This window comes from Cloeon dipterum, chromosome X (genome assembly GCF_949628265.1).
Source record: "Cloeon dipterum chromosome X, ieCloDipt1.1, whole genome shotgun sequence".
Lineage (NCBI taxonomy): Eukaryota > Metazoa > Arthropoda > Insecta > Ephemeroptera > Baetidae > Cloeon > Cloeon dipterum.
The window spans coordinates 25,044,275-25,071,945 of NC_088790.1; the positions used below are offsets into that span (position 1 = coordinate 25,044,275).

At 37.2% G+C, this 27,671-nt stretch overlaps 1 protein-coding gene across 2 annotated transcripts in view; it reads right to left on the reverse strand.

Annotated features, from left to right (window-relative positions):
* Positions 1–4,451: 4,451 nt before the first annotated feature.
* Sp1 overlaps positions 4,452–27,671 on the reverse strand; it is a 163,169-nt gene continuing 139,949 nt past the window's right edge. The window contains exons 2-4 of one of the 2 annotated variants that reach the window (XM_065493281.1): positions 23,226–23,382; positions 6,706–7,646; positions 4,453–5,811 (exon numbers count right to left, since the gene is read on the reverse strand). In XM_065493281.1, the coding sequence (XP_065349353.1) occupies positions 5,535–5,811; positions 6,706–7,646; positions 23,226–23,294 (1,287 nt within the window). In that variant the 5' untranslated portion in view covers positions 23,295–23,382 and the 3' untranslated portion in view covers positions 4,453–5,534. Of the gene's footprint in view, positions 5,812–6,705; positions 7,647–23,225; positions 23,383–27,671 lie in introns of both variants that reach the window. The other variant, XM_065493280.1, reaches the window with a different exon arrangement.

A 27,671-nucleotide genomic window follows, 5' to 3' on the forward strand; every position in this document is an offset into this window, starting at 1 on the left:
TAAAAGCAAAATTTTGCAACAGTGTATATTAATAACTCATTATTTTTACTATTTCAATTTCAGTATTCAGTATTCATTTTGTTATTTGCTGACAATTTCCATCACATAAATTTTTTTGTTATGTATTTTTGTGTAAATTTGACTTTAACTTTAAGCGGATTCATATTGAAATTAAAACTATTTTAACCTTTTTCTGGAAGATACCCGGTAAGTTTTGATAAAGTTTAAATTTTCCCAGGCCACTTTTTTAAATATCTGAGAAAGTCAGCATGCAAAGCAATAATGTCCGCTTAATTATATCTCCTTAATTGTAATATCATGATTTGTTTTTTATCTTAAAGGAAATTTACACCATAATTCACACACCGTTGGATAAATCGTATATAACGAAAAAGAAGGAATTGGAATCAAGCGAAAATTAAAACCATTTAGATTATCGAGAAATTTTGGAAATTATAAAATTTAACGATTACTTTGGTCCTAATTGGATTGTTGCTTATTTTTAATCTAAGATAGATTGAGATTAATTCAAACTAATAATTTGTTCTACTGTTAATTGTAAAGACAACAATTTAAATTAATTTCAATTCGTCCTGGTCCTGGTAAAATTGCGCAACGTTCAACAAACACCCAAGTTTTCATTGTCGAATTGATTGTTGATCTTTTCTTGCAACTATAGGAAATTCACGCGCTCCTTTTAGGTCAATTTAGGCTTTAACTGAATCCTAAGGGATGAGTTCATGCATTGGCAACAAGCATTTTCCAGGCTTTTCCAGTATCATTCCTCTTTAAGGTGCATTTTAAATATTTCTTTTGTTAAAAAAACAGCTTTTTACGGAAAAACCCAATTCGTTTAATGATTTTATCACTATACTCTTGAAATAAATATGTCGGCTTGTTAGACACAGTCAAATTCCTGCAGACTCTCGTAGTAAGTGTGTAATTGTTTCCCGCCGCTTTATATTTTTATTATTATCTCTGGCGCGGATACTCACACACGCAGTTGCATTTACAGCTCTGGTGACAAATTTGTGTCTATCTAATTTCAATCTGTGCGCGGCAAACATGGACTACGTGAGCAATTTTTCAACTCTGCTCTCTATGTTATCGCGATCTGAACAACAATGCGCACAAAACAATTCCGGCGGCGGAAAATATGTATTAAAGTTGGTTGGTTTTAATTGCCGGGTTTTGGATTGGGAATGAAACGACGGCGCTGCGGTTTTATCGTCATTTGCCCATCAACACGTTAATGAATCATTTCGGGGAAAACAAGCGTAATACTATATAGAGTGCAACTCTGCGCGTTGTGTGACAAAACAAAGTACATAATAGTTACCGTGATCAATTTTGTCAGCCGCCTCCTGCTTTTGTAGTTTATTCACTTTATTGTTTACTCTGTCATTAAAAGCTAGAACACGTGTTTTAGATTTGAAATAAAATCGGTGTTGCTGCATTAACACACAGATAGAGCTCTAAAATGTTTCAAAATTGAAATAAACCGAAAGGACAGTAAATTATTATAATTACAGAGCAAGCAAATTACTATTTTTTAATTATATAGATTATTTCAATGTGTTTTGGAAAGTGAGTAAATTAAAGAAACATTTTCAGCTGAAATACACAGTTTCGGCCACTCAGAAAATAGGGAAAAGGTGGTGTTGCGAATTTTGACTGTCAACTATTTTTCTGACAGTTAGAACGTATCTTCTAATCTGAAAATCATATTGGCGTTTCTCATCCATTAGATTAAGTTTTTTGATAAAAGATGGCATATAATTTGCCAAAAGATGATATAGTTTCCCGTTATTTGAGAGTTTGCTGGATCCACGCCTCCGTGATTTTGAAATGTCGAAATTTTATCAAATCTTAAACTGCCACAATTTCTTGAAAAGTGGTCACGTTTGAATTAACCTTACATTTTTGGATTTTGCTTAACGAGACGAATCGAATGATGTATAATTTTCATACTTTTGCAAAATTCCATAATTTTTCCTTCTGGGAAAATTTCGTGATAACATATTTTTCCTGCGATAGTTATAGTAAAATCATGCTTTGTTTTAACAATTTCTAATTGTTGCAGGTAATATGAGTTATTTATTATTTTCTTTTTAAAGTTAAATTTGGAGGAACCTCGGTGTTGCCGTTCCGGTCCATTTTTTTCAGTTTCTCATCCGCCAATGAAAGTAATAATTCTATTGTTAGTTAAAATTCAATATTTTCATTGAATTTATCGAGAAAAAAATTATATAATAACCCTATCCTTAAATGCGTAATAAATAAGCCTGAAACTTTGAATCATTTCATGATGTATTGATATTTATATTTCCAGCAAAAAAGTAGTATTAAATTCAAAGTGTAGGTTATTTGACCTCTGCTTTATAATTATCTTTTAGTTTCTCAGTCGGAGGTTTTTATGCAATTTTCTAAAAGAACAGCTGGTGCACAGAACGTAACAGTCGCATTTTCCTTCAAATATATACGAGTTCTCTGTATGGCAGTCGGCGAGGAGTGCACATAATACACTCTTTTATTTATTCCGTTTCAAAAAGATGCACCATTAAATTTACTGCCTGAAGTTGCATGTGCAAGGATGAAAGAGATGACAAATTGCGGCGCCGAATTCGAGCTGGAAATAAATGCGCCGCCGTGCTGCTGTGTAATTTTATGCATCTCTCAAAAGCAGAGAGCAAGGGCAATCTGCATGCGACGCGGCGGCGGCGGCGACGCAAAAGTCGTGTGTGCGCTCTTTGAAAGCGGAGACAGACTGCTAATGAGAGGGATATTAATCAAGAGACGTTTGCTCTTTTGAATTGTGAATGGTGTGTTGTCCTCCCTAATTGCATTATCACCACCGCACTGCTAGATTAAAGAACTCTCCTCCGCCACCGCGCCCCGCTCTCTCGCTCTTCTCTCGCTTCCATCACATACGCACATACAAGGCGCACAAATCCAACTATATAGGGCCACCGGTTTACAGGCTACACCCACGGCGATAAAATAATTAATTTTGTAATAATGGAAATTGTCAAAGAATTATAATAGGAATTGTCTACGAGGTTTTAATTAGGTGTTTCCACGAGAGATTTGGTATTGGTCTTCAATTTTTTAATTTTTGTTATAACGAACCATCAGGATTTTTTTTAAATGTTTAGAGAAAATAAGGAGGAAGCGCCAACTCGTATTTCCTTTCTACCTATTGCTTTTCAATAATTTAATTATCAGACCTCTCTTGTAAAGAATGTTACTTTTCTCTTTCATCTTTGCCTACTTTTCTTAATTTTCAAAAATCATCGAAATAAATTTCAATTTTTTAAATTTCAACCCAATCTAAATTAAGGAATATTTAAGCCTTTAGGACAATTGAAGGGTACGTTTTCTCCAATTAATTTAAGCTTGATCCTACTACAGAAATTATGCTTTTATAATATAAATCAGTGGAAATTTGACCGTCGAAGGAAAATACAACGGCAGCAAGAGCTACGTATGTATGTGTGCTTAAATATGAAATTATAAATATATACCTTAACCATTAACAACATATAATCTCACCAATTGAGTCATACAATCAATTATCTTCTTTGAAACAAAATTCAAATATTTATTGTGATTATTGCTCTTAGTTTTTTGCTTCAAACGTTTGTTTCCATCTCGAATCATTCCCAAAATGTGTATGCAAATTTAGTAAAAGAAGCCATATATTGAAGTATAATTTTATTAAAAGTAAAGCAAAGTCTCTATCTCTCAAGAAAGCAGCAACATTATAAAGAAGCTACGCTAGATTTTAAGTCTTTGGTAAATTTCATACTGCTGATGTGTGCACTATTTCTTTAATGCGTAACAGAAAAGCCCTACAAAAATCTGGTAATTGTCGCAGGAAATTCATCTTATATCAAATTATTTTAATGCTTATTTAAATTCAGAAACCAAGTTCTTTGATTATGGCAAAATAGAGCCAAAATAAATAGTTCATAGCAAAATTTCTACTAAAAATAAAAAACCTGTAGGAAATCTTTGTGTCCTACTAATTGTAAAAGAACCATTTAGATAATAGTCTTATCTAACAAGTTTAAACTATTTTATCCACTCTAATAAGTTGTTTCATTATTGATATGTGGTCTAGTCCAGCACTTGTTTATTCTTCTTCAGTCTGGGCCGGCGTTGGTGAGGGTCCTGGCGACGCAACCCCCTCCGCGTGAGCAACCCCCGCTGTTCTGGCTCGAGGGGAGCATCACGCGCGCCGAGAGGTGATTATCCCGCGTGAGGGTGAATTGACTATTACACACAGCATATGATGATCCAAGCGCGGCATTCAAACCTAATTACGCATATTCAATTTTTAGTCGGCGGTTCATTCGAATTTGGAAACTATTTTGCTGCCGAAGCGAAGCGTAACTAACGCCGCAATTTGCATTTAATTCATTTAATGAACAGTCGTAGGAATAGGGGTTGGAAATAGATATATATTCTGCGCTTGTTTTTTGTTCGCACTTGATTTTTGTCTCAATTTTTATTCTGATCATAGTTCAACTTTGATTCGATAAGTACAGAGAATATATGTACAAATTATTCATTCAAAGTCCTCAATGAGTTGCAGAGCGCGGACGCTCTTGCAAAATGGTCGAGAGATATATAGTTGTGATCTGAGATGATATATTTCGCAGGTAGGATGACACACTCGTCGCCTCTTCGCGTAGTTATCACACTTGACTATACTTGCAGCACAACACAGTGTATTAAAATGTTCATGAGATTGTTCCCAGGGGTAATTAACAACATATTAAAATTACTTTTAAGAGTCTTCCGCAGCGGAATGTGGCCGAGCTCGACAAGTCCTCAGCAAATAAAATGGATATGTAATTTTTTTATCTTCATAGATGAGGAAATAACCGAATAATTTTACAATTTGCCAGTTGGGAAAGGAATTCTAGTGTTAAGACATAAACAGATGGCACCACAGTTCATTTACAAATGACAAAATCTTTATAAGGCTTCAATGGCGATAAGCTGAATTAAATGATACTTATTTTTGCGCAGAGAAAGTAGCCGATAACTGTAAATGAACGGTGGAAACATCTGTTGGAATATATGGGCAGCTCCAAACAGGAAAGAGTTTCCCAGAAAAGCACTACACAAATTTTCCATGGCTGTAGAACAAAAATATTTCATTCAATTCAATTCGATTTTATTTGTACTTGATTCTGCCGCTTTTTTGTAACGTCTAAGATTGCAGAAGGCGTCGTTTTTAAAGGAAATGGACGTCGAGAATTAGTTGAACGCAAACATTTTGGCATTGGACGAAGCAGGTTTGCACTTTTAATAAAAAAATCATGCCAGAAGTTGAAATGTGGGGTTCACCATCTCAACCAATTCCAAGAAATCCAACCATTATTTCGACGTCCTTGCCCTTTTAATTCATTTCCTTGCAAGCAACAACCGATTTTTTTGAAAGTAAAGCCGAGGACAGCTCTGGTCAGCAAATCAACGAACGCGGCCACATTGTCGCGAAACGCACAGCACTGCGGCAGTGTCCATCAGACGACTCCTCCGTGCGGCGGACTGCAGTTGTCGTCGCTCTCGGAGCAGCTCTCGCTGGAACGCGACTTGGTGTCGCCGTCGCCGTTGCCAGAGTGCGTCTTGACGTGCTTGGCGAGGTGGTCGCTGCGCATGAAGCGCTTGTTGCACACGGGACACGCGAAACGCTTCTCGCCGGTGTGCGTGCGCAAGTGACGCTGCAGTTCGTCGCTGCGCGTGAACCGCTTCCCGCAGAAGAGCCAGTTGCACACGAAGGGCCGCTCGCCGGTGTGCCACCTGCGCAGGAAAACCAGTTTAGTCTTACAAAAAATTGTCATTGGCTCGCATTACGGGGGGGTTTAGGCCAAAGACTGACAATGAGCAACAACTAGGACCGGTGGAGACGCCATGCCGTTTTCGCTGGGTACTCGACACGCCCCCTATTGCATCATGTTATGAAAGGGGGTGTGTCTTGTACCTGGCTGAAAAAATGGGCCGTTACCATCGGTCCTTGTTTGGAGTGGAAGCAGCGACTTTTCCCGCCACTTGTGGTGGGAAAAGTTTCTGTTGGATTGAGCAATAATTTTGGTCAAAAACTAACCGGTTTACTTGGCCTCGAACAAAGGCGTCCCAGACTGGCCTCTCAGAGATACATTGGAGTCTTCTGGGGGGCCAAGACCAGGAACCCCCAGCCCCTTAAGGACAAGTACGCCAAGTCAGACTTTACAGTTAGTCTGCGTATGACTAGCTGACTGACCTCTGATGATGCTTGCAAGTGCATCAGAGGTCACAGTGAACACATTACTTATGCCATCTGCGAAAGAGAGCAAAAGGTTGTCAGCACATTTGCAGAGGATCAGAAAAAGGAGCAGTGCAACACTCTATTTGGGGACTTTGATAATGAGGATGAGCGAAAGGCGAGGTCACCAGATTGGTTTGGATCATGTCAAGCAAAATCCTCGAGATTCACACCAGTCTAGACTATATGAGATTAGAGATTAGGTTATGGAAAAACATGTCAATTCATTCAAACGTGCTTCTGCGGTCCTAAATACATATTTCATCAAAAATATCCAGGAATGATGAATTTTTCAGATTCTCAAGCTAGTGAATTTTGCTTTGCATGAACCGAAGCCGTCTTGTGACCCAGTGCCTGTCGCTCACAGATGCAAGGATTTTTCGTTTTCTCACCTGAGATGGGCTTTGAGGTGCGACGTCTTGCCGTAGACCTTTCCGCAGCCGGGAATGTGGCAGCTGTGGATGTTCTTCTTCCTCAGGTGGACGCCGGCCGGGCCGAGTCTCTCGGCCTCCTGGCAGTTGGGACAGTCGCAAGTGGCGCGGCCGGTGTACCTGCGTTGCGCCCTGGGACTCTGGGTGGAGGGGGGTGGCGCCGGGGCGGGGGCGATCGGCGGCGGCGCGCTCGACGCCGACGTGATCTGGTGCAAGGAACTGAGGCTGTGGTGGAAGGCGTGGTTCTGCGGCTGCGGCAGGATTTTGTACGAGTCCGGCAGCAGGTGGTGCTGCGTCGAGGCCAGCAGGTGGTGGTTGGCGTGGTGGCCGGTGAAGCCCAGCGCCGACGAGTACTCGGAGTAGTTGGCGGCCATCTGCAGGCCCGACTCGAGCCACGACGTGTTGTGCACGTCCCACCACACGGCGTCGTTGGCCTGCTTGGCCATGTTCGGCGGCTGGTGGCCGGACGGAGGTGGCGCCGCCGCCGAGTTCTGGAAGTTCCACGAGTCGTAATTCGGCCTGTAAAGGTCCTTGGACGCCAGGAGCGCGTGGTGGTAGTTCTGGGCCTGCGGCTGCGCCTGCTGCAGGACTGGCGCGGAATTCAGGTAGCTGCCGAACTCGGTGGCGGCGCTGCACGTCGTCAGGCTGGCCACCGACGCGGGGAACGGCGCCGAGTTGAGGGAGCACGCCGGCGGCGGTCCCGCCGGCGGAGACTTGACGCTCGCCGCTTCGCTCAGCGGCGCAGGCTTCGGTGACGAGCTACTGCTCGGCTGCTCGTTGTTGTTCTTTTTCCAAGGGTGGAAACCCTTGCCGACGGCCGCGTCGGCCAGCGGCGGCGGCGACTTGCTCGACAATTTGTTGCACTGTGCGGCGAGCATCGCCAACGGTGACGTCCTCTGCTCCTGAAACACAAATTTAGGAATTTAATTATTTTTTTCTTGATATTTTTTGGTATGAACTAGTTTCACAGGGGGTTGGGACAATTTTAGGCCTAGGTTTTTGGAGAATTTAAGCTAGCGATTTTTTTATTTTAAATTAGAAGGTCCTGATTTAACAAATTGGGATCAGATGTAAAAAAAGGAAACTCGTAAGGTCAGAAAATGTTTCCTTTTTGTGCTAAACCCGGTTGCACCGATCGAAACCAAGGATGTTTTACATTAAAAACTCTTCATAACGGCACACAACTTGAATATTCAAATTATGCAACACTTATGTTGCCTGCGACACTCTGGTTGCATAAGTGCGTCACAATATTGATTTAAAACGTTGAACTGTGAACAAGGCTGGAATAATTTCGTAAAAATCCTTGCACTCGGCAATTAAACTCCGCACTCGACGCGTTAGCAACTAATCAATCAGATAGCCAGCAGGCCCTTCGATATCAATTATGCAAAGTTTCTCGACTAACACAATTATTACGCATTGAAAGCAGCAATGAAAATGTAAATCACTTGCCACGGAGGAGCATTATTCAGCAGACGTGTGCGTAAGGAGTTGAATTTCAATAAATTACTGTTGTTATGAATTCGATCTGCCTGTTGTATGTATATTAAATTAAATAAATGGTCATTATTATCACGTTGTTACAAAAACGGACAGCAAATAATGGAGTTATTAAAAAGCCGCGGCAGAGGACATGACACGTGTGGCAAAAGGGTTGCAGCCGCACACGAAGCTCATTGAAAAGTAATTTATTATTAATTTGCGTGGCCACAGACTGAAATGGCACGTCAGTATTCGAACGAATACATGTATAATATGCGTGCGTGCAGCCCGGCGACGATTGCTTCTCTCGCTCGCTCGCTCGCTGCCTCGAAATAAGTCTAATAAACATACAGCTCTGACTGGATTATGAATATAGCAGCAGGTAAAGGCAGCTATTCATGTCAGAAATAAAACAAGTGGATAGCACCACGCCCATATCTATCACGCCCATCACACGCTGAAGCATAAAATACATATATACATACACTTCTTATTACTATAACTTATTGCGCACTCCACTACTTGCATTGTGCAAATGTCTGACGTGCATAATGTATTTACTGCACGTACACATACTATCCTATCTTTCACGTTTTATCGCGCTCGGCAGCCACTTCGTAGTATTATATATTTATATAGGTTTCAGGATCGTGCAGTGCATTGATTTTAATCAGCTTGTTTTCGTTTTAATTCTGCTCTGGGTAATGAGAGAGAGGAAATTGCTTTAAATTTAATTCTCTGCTGGCTCGTCGACGGTTGAGTGTAGAGTTGACGTGACGCACTGGATAAACCATTGTTTACCGAGATGCTAATTTTTATTGCAGCATTTTTTCACAACAGGTTTTAATTAAAACTACCGAAAAATTGCAATAAAGCCTTTTATATACTTTTACTTGAATTCGTCCTGGTAGCGGTAAAATTGCGCATTTCTCAACCACGAATAAACGCGAATTTCCTTGTTGCAAGAAAAGGGCAATAATCAATTTTTCAGTGAAAATTTGGGTAGTAGTTGAGCGTTGTGCTATTATACCGCTACCAGAATTAAATTAATAGTCTTTTGGAGTTGGAAAAGAGTTAGAATTTTCTCAGTTTGCCGTTAAAATTGCCGAGAAACTCGTCGGCTTCAAAACTATAATGAAGTGAGGAAGTGTAAATCAGGATTTTGGAAATTTAGCTCCTATTTCCCACACCATTGAATAGATTTTGCGTCGAGAGGAATCGAAATCAATTGAATTAAACCATTTGATCTTTCGGGAAACATGCCCAATATCTGAAATTTAACTTTCCTAAGTCCTGATTTGATTATTGCCCACATTAATTTTTGCCTGATCTTCCAAACAATTGACTCGATAAACCAAGTAGTTGTTGCTATTAGCCAACCAATGCGAAATATTCTTTGTTGAATATAGTATAGGCTCTACATCTTAAATGGTAAGAAAAAGGTTGGAACCCTATTAAATAGCTAAGCGAGGAATTTAAATCAGTTTTTTGCTGTTGAAAACTGGAACTTTTGGATAAAATAGTCTCGTTCTCAGAAATATTGCGGGTTTATTTTTGTATTGAATTATCGTGCTAAGAAATAATTGAATTGGCATCGATTCAAAACCATAAGTTCTGTATACTAAAGAACCGAATCAGTTTCAAATCATGAGAAACCGAAAGAGTTCCGGGTTGGGAACCAAATTTAACGGTACAAAATTTCACTGTCGAATATAAAAATCCTTTTTTACGCTCGTATTTTTTAACTCTAGTAGAACTGAACCTCTATAATCATGATTTTATTTTCCAGATATATAAATTTAAATTTTAAAAAAATGAATATTAAACTGAAATTAGCCTGAAAAATCGATTAAAGGCGTAATTTTTCAAGAAAATCGCTGCAATAATCATATCAATATGAATTTATAAAATCTACGTCTTTAATTGATTTTTAAATCTTGTGTGAAAACCAATGCATGTATATATCTATAAACCTTTTTATCAAACTTTCAAATAAATTCATCAAAATAAATCAGTTAACTCATTTAACACAACAAAAAATTATCTGATTGGAAACCGCAGCAAATCCTCCCAAGCCGACGTCTAAATATTTAATCACTCGCCTCTTTTACTTAGGAACAGTTAATGACCAACCGCACAATTGATGAAATGGATGCGTTTGCCTCGGAAAATTGAAAGCGTTTGTCACGCAACCGAGGGGAAACAATTATATATTCCTATACGTTGAAGTCGAAGCCACGCGCGCGTCCAAGAAAAAAAAGAGAGAACCCAGCAATTAAGCATGAAAGAGGCAGGCGAGAGCAACAATTGGTGAACGATTATTATTTGCATTGGACAAAAGCCACCCCTGCAGTCTGCATGGCAACTTTCGTCGGAAGAGAGCACAAAAGCGCGTCGACACGCAGGACAAATAATAAAGAATACATTTTGAATCGAACACTTTTGTTCCTTGACTTCCTCTCCATCCGCGCGCGGCTGAATGAGAGCGGCTTTCATTTACTCCTCTCTATTATTACAAAATACTATTCAATTATTTGGACATAAAGGTGCAGCCGGGCGACCTTAAAAGCTTCCATCCCCTTGCCAAACTGTATGTTTGTGTGAGAAAAGAAATAAAAAGCTCCCGCCGATAGTATTTATCACATCCTGTAACATTACACTCGACGCTTTGCGCTCGCACTCGTTTTGCTTTTTTGTATATTTTGGCGGCGCGCGGAGCGAGATAGAGAGAGTATATTTTCGACGGTGTTAGGTTTCTGCGCTCTAACGCGAATGAATGAATATCCTGAGCTATGAGTTTCCTCTCACAAGAATTTCAAGATGATTATTTGCTCCTAGCACGCACCACGCACGGCTCATTCATCAAAATCTCCACGAGAACAGAAAATAGCGCATTTTTCACTTTTGGCAATTTTAATACTCCTTTAAATTCAATTTGGAATGTTCTTAAAACTTGATCTTTACTGCAGAAGAAATTTCCGATGATATTGAGTTAAATCATGTTTTTACGTATTTTCCCGTTTAATTTACGGACTTTCGCATTTGTAGGTTAGATTTCCAATTTTTATGATTATTTATGAACTTTGAAACGGATCAGTACTATACGAATTATCTTATTTCAGTCTTGTCAATATGGTGTCTGACGAGCATAATAAAATTTTAATACAAAAAAATGTCTGATGTATATTTCGACTTTTAAGGATAAGTGCAATTTAACTTCTAAATTAAATAAAATTGATTAAATATAAGGAAATGTTGAAAATTTTAATTGAAGAATAAAACCCGTTGAAAGCGTTCTTAAAGCTAAAAATCCCAAAATTAAAAAAAGATCACTCGCCATACGTTTTTTCTACCTCTTTAATATTTCTTACGTGTTTTTAAATAGAAAAAAACATTGTTCTGATAGCTGATCCGATTCATGTTCATTTAAAATAGTTCAAAAGAAGCAAACTCGCTCACTTAACGTAAAAAATTACACATCGATTGAATCGAGTCAAAATTTAAATTGGACAGAAACAGGGCAGCAATTAAAACTAATATGGATTTATAACTACAATTAGCAGTTGATCAAAATGTTAGTTCAAATAATAATAATAATAATCTCAGCATGTGCGAGAAAGCAAATTTGGGCCAAGTAACAGTTATATTTCAGAATTTGCAACATTATGTCGAAAAACTAGACAGTTTGTCAATTATTTTTCGCTTGATTTCGGTTCCTCTTGTCGAGATTTATCCAATGGTTGGAGAATTATAAGGTAAATTTCCTCCCTGACGGAATAAATCGCTCTTGATTAGCATGCTGAACAGAGGTTAAAAATATCAATGAATAATAAAAGTAATAAAAAATTGATCCATCCCACTCTGTAATTAAATCATCATTTTTTTTACAAAAATTATTTTCCCGTTAAGAAAATAAGCAATATACCAGGTAGATTTCGAGCCAATGTCGCACTTCCTGCCCAATTTGCGATTGTGCACATTTTTGTTCATGTCGTCGTGCCTGAAAGGTCAGAGATCAAGGCCGCCGTCGCAGCCGTGGCGCTCGTTGGAACAAATCTCTCAAATTCATCATCATGCGACTCTCTCATGGAGTCAGGAAGAAAAAACCTTGAGCCGAGAGCAGACATTTTATTAGAGGCACGCCGTGTGCGATTCGCAGTCGCGACTCTCTGCTTTTGTTTATTTGTTCGCTCCAAGTTCACAGCTCAGTGAGCATCTCAAGTGCAAGATAAATTTCAGAGGGTTTCTTTTGCAATAATTGCAAATGGTTAAATTTCTTCCATTTAGGATAAAATATCTTTTAAGTTAAGTCTTAAAACAAAAAATTCAAAAATTTCGGTGAGTTAATAGTTTTTTAAACTTCTTCCATGAACTAAGATATTTACCGTATTATTAAATACGAAAATAAATACAGTAAATAAAGAGGAAAGAAAAACAAATCTTGCGTATGTTTTTGAAATATAATAAAGTCTATAAATATTGCAAAAAAAATTAATATTCAATGTTTCAACTTCATAATATTTAATTTCAATTTTAAATATAAAAAAATAGATAGCACTTTGGTGCAGGAATGCTTTGTGCATGTTATTTGATAAAAAATTCATTTTCATTCCAACTGCGATGACACATCACCATAATCTGAAATGAAAACAGAAGCACACGAACGTCAGGGGGAAGGAATGGCAATAAACCTGAAATTTATTCCGCCCACCGAGGAAGCGGCCGACAAGGAAATTTCTGCACTCCTCGGAACTCTACACACACGTTTGTGCAATCAATTTCCGCGACAGCATTTTCTCCACCTCTTTTTTATCGATTCGCAGAAGAGAAAAGTTAATATGAAACAGAACAAAAAAATAAAACTCAGGTCAAATAATCAAAAGTTGGTCGGCGGCGCGGCGGCAATTGAGGCGGCAGGTGAAGTAAAAAAAAATCTTCAAGTGTCATCGTGCATTATGAAGCAGAAAAAGCAGCGCGGCGCCTGCTGCTTCTAGATATATGCCCTCTGGTCTTGGAAAACGTCAAAAAGGTTGACTGGCTGTAAATGGAAATGCCCGACTCATCGTGCTTGTCCGAAACCCAATCCTAAATTGGCTACCTCTCATCTAATTAAATCAATATAACATGGAAGGAAATCAGAAAAACCGGTTCGTATAGTTGGATTATTAGTAAGCTTTCTGGTTTCTTCAAAATTTAGCTGTAAAACCAATTAAATCGCCGAAAATAACACAGACAAAAATTATTAAAGCTGCTTTTTTGCCTCTGATTATCATTTTTGCTCTCTCTGATGGGCGCAAAAGGTGTAAATTTTATAGAGATACGTGCTTCTTTATAGAAAATACATTTGCAAAATAAAAATATTGATCTAATTTATACTGAAAACGTTTCTATTAAATTAGGATTTGAATTTTCCAGTTTATTCCACGAGATTTCTGGGGGAAAAGAGCAAGAAAAGTGTGGCTTACAAATTTTAAGAACTTTACTCATATTTTCCGAAAAGTAAGTTTTTCTTTGATTTTTTTTTAGTTTTAGCCAAAAAGCGTTTAAGTGCAATTTCATTTTATTCCAAAAACTGTTTTAAAAAAGTCAGGTATTTTTTTTTGTCTTTTTGACACCGTTCTGAATTATAAATTTCCTTTTAAACTCATGAAGTCATGAATCAGGCTGTAAATGAGTGTAAATTTTAAAATATTAAAAAATCTCTTTAGTCATGAGATTGCGGCTTACAAAACGAGGAAAAAGAGTTAGTTGCTCCCTCAATCCGCAATCCAGCAGGGCAACTTTTGTAATAATTCAAAGTTACGTCGTTGCGCCGGAGGTTATGACAGATGTTGAGCGCCGCGAGTGACGCGCGCGAGTGTATTTTTTATTTGTTCAAATTAAGCATGTAACTCCTCCTTCATCCTCCTTTTTTCGATCCATTAATCTTGCGCCCTTTTCAGTCTCGTAAAGTATATTTCATGTGTGTGCTGCGCGGCTGCGGCGCACACACACATTTATATTACATTTCGGCGGTTTCCCGGCCCCGCCGCCGCCGCCGCCGCCAAATGAGTACACTAATCGCACCACCGGCGCCCAGCGTGAAATTCATTCAAAACTTCGATAAGTCGATTCTGAGAATACAGCCATTCACAGAGAACTAAGACATATATAGACATATATGAGCGGATTTATCTTGGAAATTCGGGCACCTGGCTGCACCTTTCGAAATGATATAGCAAGGTTGAAATATTTTAAAGAGAGGAAATTCTTGGTAGATAGGAATAAAAAAGGATGGCCTGTTTTTAAGAAATATATTGTATCAGAGTTCGAGAAAGGTGTGGTTTTACTCAAATAAAATTTAATTTTGTATAGGTAAAGTTTGAGTTCTGCCTTTTTTCTCTGCGTGAAGGGAATTTGAGTCTGTTTAAAAATTTCTACTTGCTTTTTCCGCAAACTTGAAATTTTCCTTCAAATTTTCAGAGCACAGCAGGGCCTATAACCTGAACAGTAAAAATAATTAAAATCTGTTTACTGTCCTAACGGAGAAATAAATTTCAGGGTGGAACAATTATATAGTGCTCAAGCTCTACCGGTTGGGCCATATTATTTTCGAGTTTTAAAAATTTTTAATAATATAAAGAGGACATTGCTATTAGTTAAATTTAACTTTTAACAATTTTTTTGCAAAATTTACAGCACTAGTTATCGTCAAAACCTTTCCAACGGTGAATGAAACGTTTTAGGGAAACCCTTTGCTGTAAAATAAATAAAGATTTCAAGTAGAGAGACAGAAAAGGACCCAACATCCAAATTTTCACAGAAATTTACATTAAATTTTGCCTTTAATGAATCTGTTAAGGGATTAATTTATTGGTAACAAGGATTTCCATGGGTTTGAAGTATATAAATCCTCTTCAAATAACTTTTTATGTTATCAAACATGCTCTTCATCATATTAAATCTAATATATATATTTTATTTCCATCTTAAACGGCTCTCATGCAAGTGTTGAGAGAGTGATATCACACGTACATCACCGCGTGCCTGCCGAGAATCTGTCAAGCGAGCAACAACTGTTATATTGCACACCTCACATTTAGGCGATTGTCAAGTTTAATTGTTGTCGGCAGCGCGGCGGCAAGGTGGATGGATAAAAGTGGTTTGATAAAAGCGTACTTATAAGAAGAGATCCTCCGCCGGCAGCAGCAGCAGCAGCAGCGCAGTGAGGCTCCGGCCGAAAATTGGCTTTTACAAAAAGTTTGATGAGGGTAAGAGAGGTTGTTTGGCAGTTGCTGGCCGCCGCGTAGAGAGCGAGAGAGAGGCGGTCAAACAGGCCGCCCCTTAATCGGCGGCAACCTTCGTCATTATGAGTTATGTGCCGTGGCGCCACGACTCATATTCCTGGTCGGCCGGCCGCGCTTTGCCCCCTCACTTTCAAAATATTAACCAAAACAATTAACCGCACCTTTAATCGAGCCCGGCGCGCTCGTAAATTTTTAATACATTATACGATCAGATCCCGACAAGAAGAAGAAGAAGAGCCTTTTCTTAATTTCCTTTGTGGCCAAAGGACGCGACCTCACGCCCCAAACTTTCGTCTCGAGCTCGAGGACGGGAGGATTTTCCAATAAATGTGCTAATTTCAGGACGAGGGAATCTTTTTTCGAACGTTTAATTAAATTATCTTTTAGAAAATTCTCAAGGAAAATTGCAACAATCGATTTTTGCTTCGATGGAATTAAAATATGGTGCTAATGATGGGGTGTAGATCTTTTTGAAATTATGTAATAAATATTTAACATTTTAGATTTAATCAACAAGCTTTCATTCTAATTTAAATCCTCTAATGGTATTTTAGAAAATATATTAACCTCACATAGGTTTAAGCTATTAAATAAATAAAAACAAATCAATGAAAAGGGTTTGAGATTGAAAAATTATTTTTTCATTATTTTAAATAATATGTGCGACGCCGAGTGGAATTTAATTAAGTTGAAAAAAATTAATCCCATGAAAAAGACAGGTAAAATTTCAAATGTGGCAAATATCCAACTAATTCTGCTTCTAAATTTTTGTAGAAATGTCAAGGGGAACCTAAAGACCGGATTAGACACTATACATTTTTATTAAAAATTTATATAATTAAATCTATAGAGAAACTTGAGCAAAAATAATTTAAAAATCAGGGTTGGCAAACGGGCGGAGCAAGGATAAAAAATAGTTTTTCTATTATTATAGCAGAGAGATGTATAATATTTATTTACAGCAGTTTTGGAGCAATTTAAAACAATAATTTCATTACAATTTTACACGTTAAAAAATTTGGAAAGCATTGTCATTTTGTTGAAGTTTACAAATTCGGCAAATGTTGCATTTTATACAATTTAGACGCTATATATAAACCACGTCAAAAAGTTGGAGCATTTCAAATGTGCTAACTCTTTAACTGTTTGTTTTATTTCAATTTAACACATCAGATTGAATTATTTTTCAGAAATTAATTTTAGGTATATACTTATATTGTTTATTGGCAGATGAAGATGACGTTAAAATTTTTATTGTAATTCATTATTTAACTCTTTTAATTTAGTTTTAATCTTAAATTATTTAATTTGCACCATATCGAGGTTGTAGGGAATATTTATGAAATAAATCATCCACCAATACTTGTTTACAGATAAAACAGAAGTTCACTAATTTTCTAAATAAACACAAATCCATATCATTGTTTAAATATTTTTAATTCGTCCAAGAGCTCAAGATTTACGGAAGAAGCACCATTCACATCAAGACAAGTGAATATACGGGTCGCACGATCTAACTTTTGATGCATTATATATAGGAAGAGTTAAATACACGCGCTCGCGAAGAAGGCACAGTCAAAATATTAGCCGGCAAGCGTTATTTTTTCCTCTCTCTCTTCTCTCCATACATAAATATATCGTTCAGTGCCATCGATATTTCATTCTCATTGAGCCGAGAAGGAGCCCGGGTGAGCGTCGGTTTTACTCAGCCTTTATAATAAATAATCCCACGGGCACTGACATAAAAAATAATTACGCTTTTTCACAATTTGTATACCTGGACAGCCAGCCAGCCAGCCCAAGCCGAAATGTGGAAAACTGCCGTCTGCTGCCCCAAAGAAAATGAGACGAGAGGAAGTTAACTATAATGGATAAATATTCTGAAAGCTCTTGAAGCATTGACCACCCAAGAAACGTCCTAAAAACCCTGAATTTTTGTTTTTAAATACTGGAAGTAGATTTGTTTTTAACTTGCTGATTGAATTATCAGGAAAGTTCATGATATTAACGCGAAAATTGATCCTAGAGGGTTGTACTAAAGCCAAAATTGATCAAAAAATTGGAAAAATTGCTGCAAAAAATAGTGTGATCACCAAAGACTTGAAATCTGATTTTAATTTACAAGAAAGAGTTTCCTCCAACAAGTTCATACTCCTTTGGATAGATCTCGACGAGAGGAATCTAAATCCGGCAAGCGATGTAAATTTTAGAGTAAATGAGCAAGCTTTAATTTTCCTCTTTCTTTTAACAATTAAATTAAGCTATTTAAAATTTAAAAAAATGGTCAATCATGGTCTCGTTCCTGTATTAATCTAACTTAAGACGTTAAAGAGACAAAAATAAAATTAATATGTATATTATGGTGTAAACCTTTGCTGCCCTTTTGCCGCCACGTGATTGTTTTTTTGTTTGTGCCCTGTGGGAATAATAATATTCTCTTTCTCCCCAACGCGCAGTTCTTCTCTTCGTGGCTTGATGGGAATAAATTTTTCAACTCCAATTATGCTTGCCGCGCGCGGCTGACGCGGCGCATTATCGTTTTCCTCATCTTTTCACCCTCGAAACGATCCCATCATCCCTCAATTAGGGTGAAATCGATTTTATTCAGCAGTTTTCCAGTCATTACTTCTCACGGACTATATTTTCTCTCCTTTCGCATTTTACCGTTTTCTTGCACGGCCTGTTCAAATGCACCCCGTCTTATTCCTTTTCCTGTTCAAACTGCTGCGCACTTCCTGCAGCTTTCGAATTTCGAAAGAAATATTGCAAAATGAAATGTTGGAAAATACTGTACTACTAAATAATTTAGAATTTATTTTTTATTTCTGATTATTTAGGTATTAATACATTTTAAACTTTTATTTATTGGAATTTCTTTTGAATAACAAAGCAAAATAAGTGTATACCTCTTTTCATATTCGATTTGAATAATTTTATTTAATTATTTTACTAATTGTATAAAATATGCCGAACAAAATCACGTCTATATCATTTATTTTGCCATTAATCATCAATTGCACGGATAAAGTTTATAATTGATTTTACATTTTTAATTTTGATTTAAATCTATTGTAAATTTTGTCTTCACTATAAAGAATTACATAGGAGGCAGTCTGATGAAGAGAGCAGTCTCAATAACGCCCAACAAATGTGATTACATTTTATGTATAAAATCAACTGAGTATATTCAAGTATTATAATTATAATTAAATCAATTCGAGTAACTAGAAAGTTTAAATACAACGTTATTATATCGTTGAATCGTCAATTTTAGTCAGCCAAATATTTTTTCTAGGCTCTGTAAAATGCAAGTGTCTGAATTTCTTATTTTTGCTAATTTAAAATCAAGTGAAAAATGACTAACTTCCTAAAATGTCTAAAATAGAGCAGATTTGTTATGATAGCTCGATTTAAAATATTTCCCATGGAAAATTTAGTTTTTCCAACCCTCAAATTAATAATTTTTCTTGAGACGACTGAAAGATCTTTACGCAAGCCCTAAAAATGTTTAAGTTTTATTTTTAATCAAAATTTAACTGTCAGAAAATCATAAATATTTTATCTCCTAGAAAGAAAAATGATATTTTTGCCGAAAAACATATACCATTATGAGGCAACAATTTTTGTTCTGCCTAAAAACAAGCTGAAATTCTCAAATCTCGTACTAAATATTTAGTTTAATGTGTCACCGTGTTAAAACCCCGTGCAGTGCGATAAAACGCGTAAAATGTAATGTGCTGCATGGCGCAAAAGCGGCACTATGGCCTGGTTTTAAGAAGCACCCATTGTGTCACACAGCAGCACCCCTGCATGCTCTCCGCTCGCGAGAGAGAGAGAGAGAGAGAGAGAGGCAATAATCAATGAGAGCGCATTGTGCGGGCCGCGGGAGCATGCAGTTGACAGATAAATGGGCATCATCAGTGCCACCTTTTTGGCCTTCATATCAGCGGGAGGCGTCGCGGACACAAATAATAAAAAAGCAAAAGCAAATTAGTAACACATGCCTTGAGTGTTTTAATTCGGAAAGAGCAGTCGTAAATTAGGCGTGCCCCCCGCGGAGAGGGTTTGCCGTGTTGACTTTTGCTGCCGAGTGAGCCGTAAGGCCCTTTGGCGGCGAGCGGAGCCGCGCCGCCCGCCGAACAAACGGAACAAAGCAACCGGCCGGCAGGACGGCCGGCCGCGCGCCTAACGAGCTGTTTCTATGTTTCCCGCGTGCTTTATGGCTTTTCCGAGTGCACACGTTTTCCGCCGTTTTCTTTGAAATACGAGCAGCAGCAGTAAAAAAATAGTAATGTATTGCACGCCTGTCAACTGTTTAGTCGGCGGTTTTGAAGCTGCGGTTCATCTCTGCTCTGCGGTCGAGTGGCAATTTTTCACAGCTGATAGCACTTTTTGTCACTGATGCGAACGATATGTGAGGCCAGTAGTTGATGATATTTTGGCCATCAAGACTTTCGTTTTCTACAAAGACAAATTTATATCTCACCTTCATTTTTATTTATTTGTTTTTATAAATTAAATGCTGGTGGACACAACTAAAAAGGATTCGTTTTCCTTTTTAGCATCAATTTCAGCCTAAAAATTGTTTTGTTTATTTCCCACTGTCTATTATTGATTCAGAATTAAAAAGGAAATTTTTCCTGAAAAAAATGGTGTTTGAAAGTTAAGATTTTATTTTTCTAAGCATGTTTCAGCTCCAACTAGCGCCCTATTCATAAGATTTTAAATTTTATTAAAAAGCAGTGTCACATATTATTATAAAAATTATTGCTTTTTATCAACGAGGACAGGTCTGATTATTTAATCAGCAGAAATGCCTTCCTTGAGTAAAAACACTTTCAAGTCATAACAGGAAAAAATGCTAAAATCATTGAATTTTTTATTTAAAAAAAAACTCAGGTTACTCTGATGGTGTTGCTGACAAATTTGTACAAAATAATATGCCAAGGGTAAAAAAACAAACGTGGCGATTTCTTTTGTTTAAAATTCGAATAAATTTAAAAAATATTTTTCACAAGAATTAAATTAAACCCTGAGGGCATGGGGATACAAATTAATGATTTATATTAATTTTTCAGAGGTATATATGTAACGAAAAATGTATTCATTTCAAATATCTTCAAAAGAAAATTATTATATAATATTTTGAGTTCCATGATAATAAATAATAATTTATAAAATTTAAAACAAAGGTCTACAATTTCCTGGTTTAATGAATTAAAAAATTTATAACATTCTTAAATTGAAAAAAATATTAAAATTAATACTGTTTGGAATTATTAAAACAAATTATTCACCTTTTCTTTAGTCATTGCTCCTCCACTTTTTGGCTGTATACTGCATAAATGTTTACTGATGCAGAAAATCGGCCCCTGCATATAATACACTGCTATTTATTTGAGGGAGAGAGAAAAGGCTGCTTAATATGCATATGTCAGCTTGGCTTTTCGATCGATAAATAAGTTGAAACCGTGATGAAAAAGGCTCTCGTCGCAGCTCCTTGGTGGCTCCCATGGCTTTTTGTCCAGCAGAGGTGTATATTTTATACGCTTTATTTTTTGCGCGCGTTTTGTCATTTCGCTCGCAGCAGGCAGGCGTGTGTGTGTGTGTGTGTCATTAATATTTGAGCCCGCGCGGTGACAGGGCGCTGCACACTTTGCGCTTATGAATTGCAAACAACGACGTGTGTGCGCGCCAATTTGGCGCATCAAAATGCATACTGTTTGCGCACTTAGCACCTCTCGCAGCCTGCCATTACCGCATCTTGCTTGACGCGCGCAGAATGAATCTGCACAAAGCCCCCCTCGCGATCGATTTTCGCGGAAAAAGCAATTTGAACATTTTTTTTTACTTTTTGCTCGGCGTGTGTATGATCAATGATGCTTTGAGGAAAAAGCTGGAGAATTAGCGACGCGCAGAGGAATACTAATTAAATCCCCTGAGACCTTTCTTGCTCGTCTGCGTAGAGCGTGAATTTAATTTGCTTATAATTACGGAGCGCTCGTCAAAAGTTCACTGAGAACGCGCGCGCGAAGAGCAGATTTTTAATCTTTTATTCCGTGCCACCGCCTCGGAGGTGCGTGAATTTTGCACCGAGCCAGTCTTTACTAGTGCTGTATAATAACCGGCCGGTGCCTTTCATTTTTGTTTCATTTCGAAATTTCCTCTTTATACAATGTTGTGCTTTTTATCAACTTAATTGGTGTAACTTGTTCAACGAGAGAGTTATATGATTTTATTGATATTTTGACTTGGTAATTTTATGTGGGGGAATTTTTACAGGCTAAAAAGTCGTTCTTAAAATTGAAAAGGTGACGTTTATAATTTTTGTTGGTACATAAAACTATAAACCAATTTACTACGCACTTTGCTTATTATAGTTTTACTTACTTTATTCATTATTTTTTCCTCTTAAACCACTTTGAGGAAAAAACAGAGGGCTAGAAAATTCACCGCTAGAGAGGGACGATCACTTTAAAGATTTCAAATCATATGCAAAGATTTTCGTAAGACGTTTTTTGCCCAAAATATTTGATTGCCTCCAATGTCAACCAATTTCATTTTAATATGTAATTTTCACTGCCTTTTATGAAAAGTTGAGATATTCTATATTTTGATAATTTTGGAAAAAGTAGATTAAAAACTATAAAAGCCTAAATTTAATTATAAATTTTGCGCAGGAAAAGAGAGATGACGTATTCATTTATCATAAATAAATTAATTCATTTAAGGCATAGTTTTATAAGAAAATTAAATCTATACAATTTTTTACTGTTGAATGGCCAGTCTTGAAATAATGCTAAAATTTTCGAGAAAACAAAATTCGCTGTTTTTTGTGCGTTAATTTTTACGATTTATTTCAAAACTGACGACCGAAAACTCATGAAAAGTCCTAATTTTATGTCTTGACATAAGTTATTTTCTTATTTTCATCACCTTTAAAATTTAAAACCACTTGGTCAAGCCTTTCCATTTCTCTTGGAAGGGAAAATCTTGAATTTTAATATGCTATATTTTTTCTTATTTTATCTCGACCTTTTATCATGCAATGTCGTTAAATTTGAGTGCATATGTAATATCTCTAATGGCCGTATATGAAAAAAAAACTGTTTGAAGGTGACTTTCCAAGTTTTTTTGCGTCTTGTGACAAAATAATTTAAACCCTCAACCACAAATTTTAAAATTTAATTTAGATTTCTGCAAATACAGGGATCTATTCAAAGCTATTGTTTAATTTTATTGAAATTGATTTATTTTTCGCTGCTAGTTTTATTCTCTTTGGCTATATCATTCCATAAATTAATTTTGAACATTTTGTTTACTTGACTATATTTTGAAAAAAATTATATCCTTGAATAATGGTTTCTGGCACAGGCAACAATTGAAAATAGCTAAAAATGTCTGTTAAAATAAGATATGAAAACAGATCAAAGTATGGAAATCTGTTTTAGTGAGTAATAACCGAAAGAGAGTATTAAAATTAAAATTTTGCCAACTTTCTCTCAAATTTCTAGCAGATTTCAAATTCCTCTCGCATATTTCCGAAGTTTTTTGTATTATTTAGTCTATATATATCTCCTTTAAAGTGTTAAAACCCGCTTTTTGTGATTCATCGGAGTGATTTCCTGCGCCAGAATCGACTCCAGAATAAACCAATTTCGAATTTTCGGAGCGCCAGGGTGTTGATTTTCACCAAAAACTAAAACTCACTTGTTTGAAGGTGGTGATGATGGGGTTAGTCCTCTGCAGGGCCGGCGCTGAAGCCATGTCGCTCAACATAGCCGCCGCGCCAATCGGGCCAACTGCATTCGCCAGGTGAGTTTGTGTGTCCTTTGTCGCGCTCCTGCGTGAGGCTGTGTGTGAGTGTGTGTTTGTTGGCACGGCACTTCTTCTCTCTCTCTAGCTCGTTCGTTCTCGATCGCCGATTCGAATCCGGCACGAGGTATTGGGGCACTGGTCGAGCGCTGACAATGAGTGCGCCCGTTGCGGCCCCGCGGAGCCGCCGGCCGTCGCGCGGCCATTGGCGCTTGCAGCGCCCCGCCCACCCAAGCCACGCCCCCCGCCGCTTCTCCGCCGCGCGCGGATCACCCTCGCGGTGCTCTTTTGGCACTGGAATGCTTTGAAAAGCAAGGGCCTAATTACGCGCGCCGAGCGGCCACCATCTCCGCCGCCGTGCCGACTTTTTGCTCCGCTTCTGGCCCACTGACTCGAATTTCGTTTACAAATCGGGAATCATATCCTCCCACTGCAGCTGATTTTGGATTTATGAATGAATCGTGTCGATATAACCATTTCTTGCGGGAGATTTTTTTTTATTTTTTTTAGAAACTTTGGTATTTTCAAGATTTATTTTAACAAGATAAACTATTCCACGTTTCATTTTCTTGAAGTACTTCTCTAGAAATTGGGAAAGTGCTTTTGCCATTAAAATTTTCGAGAAATACTCGGCTCCAAAGTTTGTAAATTATGCTAATCAAGCGGTGAGTACTGTCTCCCTTATGAAAATCAGGAGTTATTTCAGAATTAATTAAATCTAGCTCAAAATTCGCACACCGTTGGACGGATTGCGACGAGAGGAATCGAAATCAAGCAAAAAGTCAATGGCAAAAAGCCGTTTAATTTCTTGAGGAGTCTGCCAAATTCTAAAAATTATCAGTTAATTGGTCCTATGATTAGAGTGTAGAGATTAATTGTTGCTGAACTTCCCCATACCAATAATAAACTGAATGAACCATGCACTATACTTGTAAAATTCCCTTTTTTTACCGGTAAAGTTCTATCTTAAAGCATTAAGCATATCCCTCCCTTCCAAACTTTTGAACATTTCTTTGAGGTGCGGCAACTAAAAAGTGATAAACTACCTCTTAAGTTGAAAATTTGACCAATATGTTAATTTAAGAAATTCTTTTCTCATGCAGTCTACACACAGATGATAATTTGAAAAGCAAAAATATAAATATTTTTTTTTGAAATTGAAATTCGGAGAGCAGTGATGCTGATGCAGGGTTTGGCAAAAGGGTTGACTGTGTTGTAATGTTTGTGTATATCCGTTCAAAATAGACGTAATAGTTAAGCTATATGAAGATTTGGTCCAATAAATGACTCGAATTGTTTTTTTTACACTCTAAATGGGTACGTAAAATGTCAACATTACAAAAAAGTTTTGAAAAATATTTAGAATAATTACAGGAATGGTGATTGTTTCCATTTCCAGAGGGAAAAATATCAAGAACTTTATTTAAATAATTAATTAATATTATTATTTATATAACATTTTATTTTAATTTTTTAATGAGAAAAGTAATACTTAAACAAATTTTACAGAATTTAAAGAGGAATGATACTGCAAAAGCCTGGAAAATGTTTGTTGCCAATGCATAAACTCATCCCTTAGGATTCAGTTTAAGCCTAAATTGACCTAGGAAGCACTGTAATTTTGCGAGAAAATTGGCTGGAAAGTTAGCGTGCTTTTCAAATGGCAATGGCTGTCTCCTTACTTGAAATCCGATTTAATTTCAAAACCAAGAGTTTCCCCAATAAGTGGCATACACCGTTGGACAGATCTCGACGAGAGGAATCGGAATATGCCAAGAAAATATGTTTTGGAGAAAATTGGCAAAATTTGAATTTTTATTGTAGGAAGGTCATTTTTTATTATTGCAATTTGTTGAACAAATTGTTAATCGATCAATTGTGTATGGCATCCAACAATTTAAATAATTTTCAATTGTTGCCCAGTATCATTCCACTTTAAGGGGTATTGGGGTAAAGATGTATTTCAACATAAATAATTAAGCCAAATTGGAACCTAAAGCTGAATAAATTTGTTTTTTTCCGGTTCGTTTTCATATGGAATTTATTTTTTGGATTTTTATAAAATCACAGCAACTGCAAAGATGAAATATATCATCTCCGATTCGAGATAATTACAGCTTAGTGCGGGAAAAAAATCCGAAAGCTCGTTGGGGCGATCCTCCTGCGCTCAACCCTTTTCATTAAGGGACAACAATAAATTCTCCGCCCCTGAGCAAATAAATTGTGCGCGCAAGGGGCGATAATGAGCAGGCCGTGGTCAAGAGCAGCGCGGGCAAAAACTGCGCTCGTATGCACAGCATATAAATAATAAAGTCGCGCGGCTGCGGCGGCGGCCGTGAAATCGCTCGTTCGCCCTGGATATGATATTTCACGCCGCAAATCAAATTTAGTTTGCGGCGTCGCTCAGGGGGGTTGCAGAGACGCCGCGCCGCAGCCGCGCGCGGGGTGGAATATCATGAGATTCATTGCCTGCCCCGTCGGCCGGCAGACCGACCGGCAGAACGGCGTGCGGTGTCACTTGCTTGCGCGCTGTCATTACCAATCACGCCGCAATAGATCAACCCAGACCAGCCAGCCAGCCGGCCGACCACCCCCGTCGCCCTCGCAACCCTCTAAATCTTAATTTCACACACGTCGTTCGTAAACATAAAGTTAAAAAGGTTTTGATTTTCAAAAGCGGGATAAAAATAATAATTTGATATAAATGGTCTAGAATCTATTAAATTATTAAATTGTGTTTGATTCATTTTGATATATCGTAAGGATCATATTAGCATGCTCCAGTTTTGCAAAAAAATCCAGGTACCTTTCCGAGAAAAGCAGGATGAAATCTGAAAAAGAGGCCGTTCAAATTGTGTTTAGTTATTTTATTTGTGATTTGAAACTCCGTTTGACTTGTATAGGAAGAATAAATTTATTTTATATGAATAAAATAAGTTGTACTTACAAAGATAGAACCAAATGATGCTTTGTTAGACGGCCATTAAATTTTATATTTGCATAAAATATTTAAAAAAAAAACTGCAATATTGATGAGTTATTTTTCTTAAAAAGCGATACCTATGGATTTTTTTCTAAAGTATTGGACAAAATGCTTCACCTTGAAATTTTTGGGATGGAGAAACCTGCAGTTTTTTTTATTAACGGAGGGTTCAAAGGTTGAAAATGGTCATTTTTAGTAGGTGAAAAGGGAAAAAATCAAAATTTCATATAATCAGTAGTTTTCTACCCTCGGAACTAGCTTTGGATCACCCCTGAGGTCAGACAAGACCATCAGAACAAGCAGGAAATGGAACCCTGGCGTCAGGGTAGCCCTCGAGCGCTCGATAATATTATTAAATTCCTCATGTAGCCACTTTAACGATGCCTGTCGGGCTGTGTAATGCTTCGATCTTCAAGATTTGCACACCATTGGAACGGCTAGGTTGAGAGCTATCAGAATGTGTACAATTAAGACCCTCTGGAAGCTACCAAGGTGCTCAGGGAACGCCCTGATGTGCCTACAATCCTGTCCCTGAGAACCCGAAGAAGGGTCAATAAATCTCTTCTTGAAATATACTCATACGTTGGTTTAAATATTTGGATTCAAACTAAAATGAGGCCAAAATTCCAGATTTACCAGCAGAGAGGCATAGTTTCTAAAGTGTGTTTAAATATTTTAAAATCTTAAATAGGAAAAAAATTGTTAATTGGTTTATCATGCCAAATGAAGGCAGGATATTGCACTCTTAGGTTTATTGGCGACCTGTTTTATTTTACCATGAATTTCTAATGTCTGTAAAAAATTGGTGAGAACAAATAGCTCTATCTACATAACCAATGAATATGCATATATTTAATATTTACTGAGAAAAATCATTAACTTTTTTATTTTGTTCCCCCATTTAAATAGTCAGGGTTTTTTTAAATCGTTGATCAGTATAGAGTTTGAGAGGGATTATTCCTTTTACATTCCAAAATATTTCCAAGTGAAACTATGATTATTTCTAACGCATAGAGTTAAATCTGAAATTTGTACCAACTTTTTTGACACATAAATTTGACAGTTTTCTATTTTTTGTTAATATGCAGTCAGTGTCACATTTGTTATATAGGCACAATATAAAAGATTATTTAAAAAAAATAAAATGCATTAACTGCTGTCGGAGCGAATTCAAAATTTTATTGAATCTCATTAGATTGCTCCATTTGAGCAATATATATATAACAGAAGAGAAAAACAAAGTTTCTTCTGTATTCGAACGCACTACTTTTGATCTGGAAAGCTCGTTTTTTATTCAATACTCTCCGATGTTAATTTTGACTTTGAAAAAATGATAAATACATACAATTATAAAAATG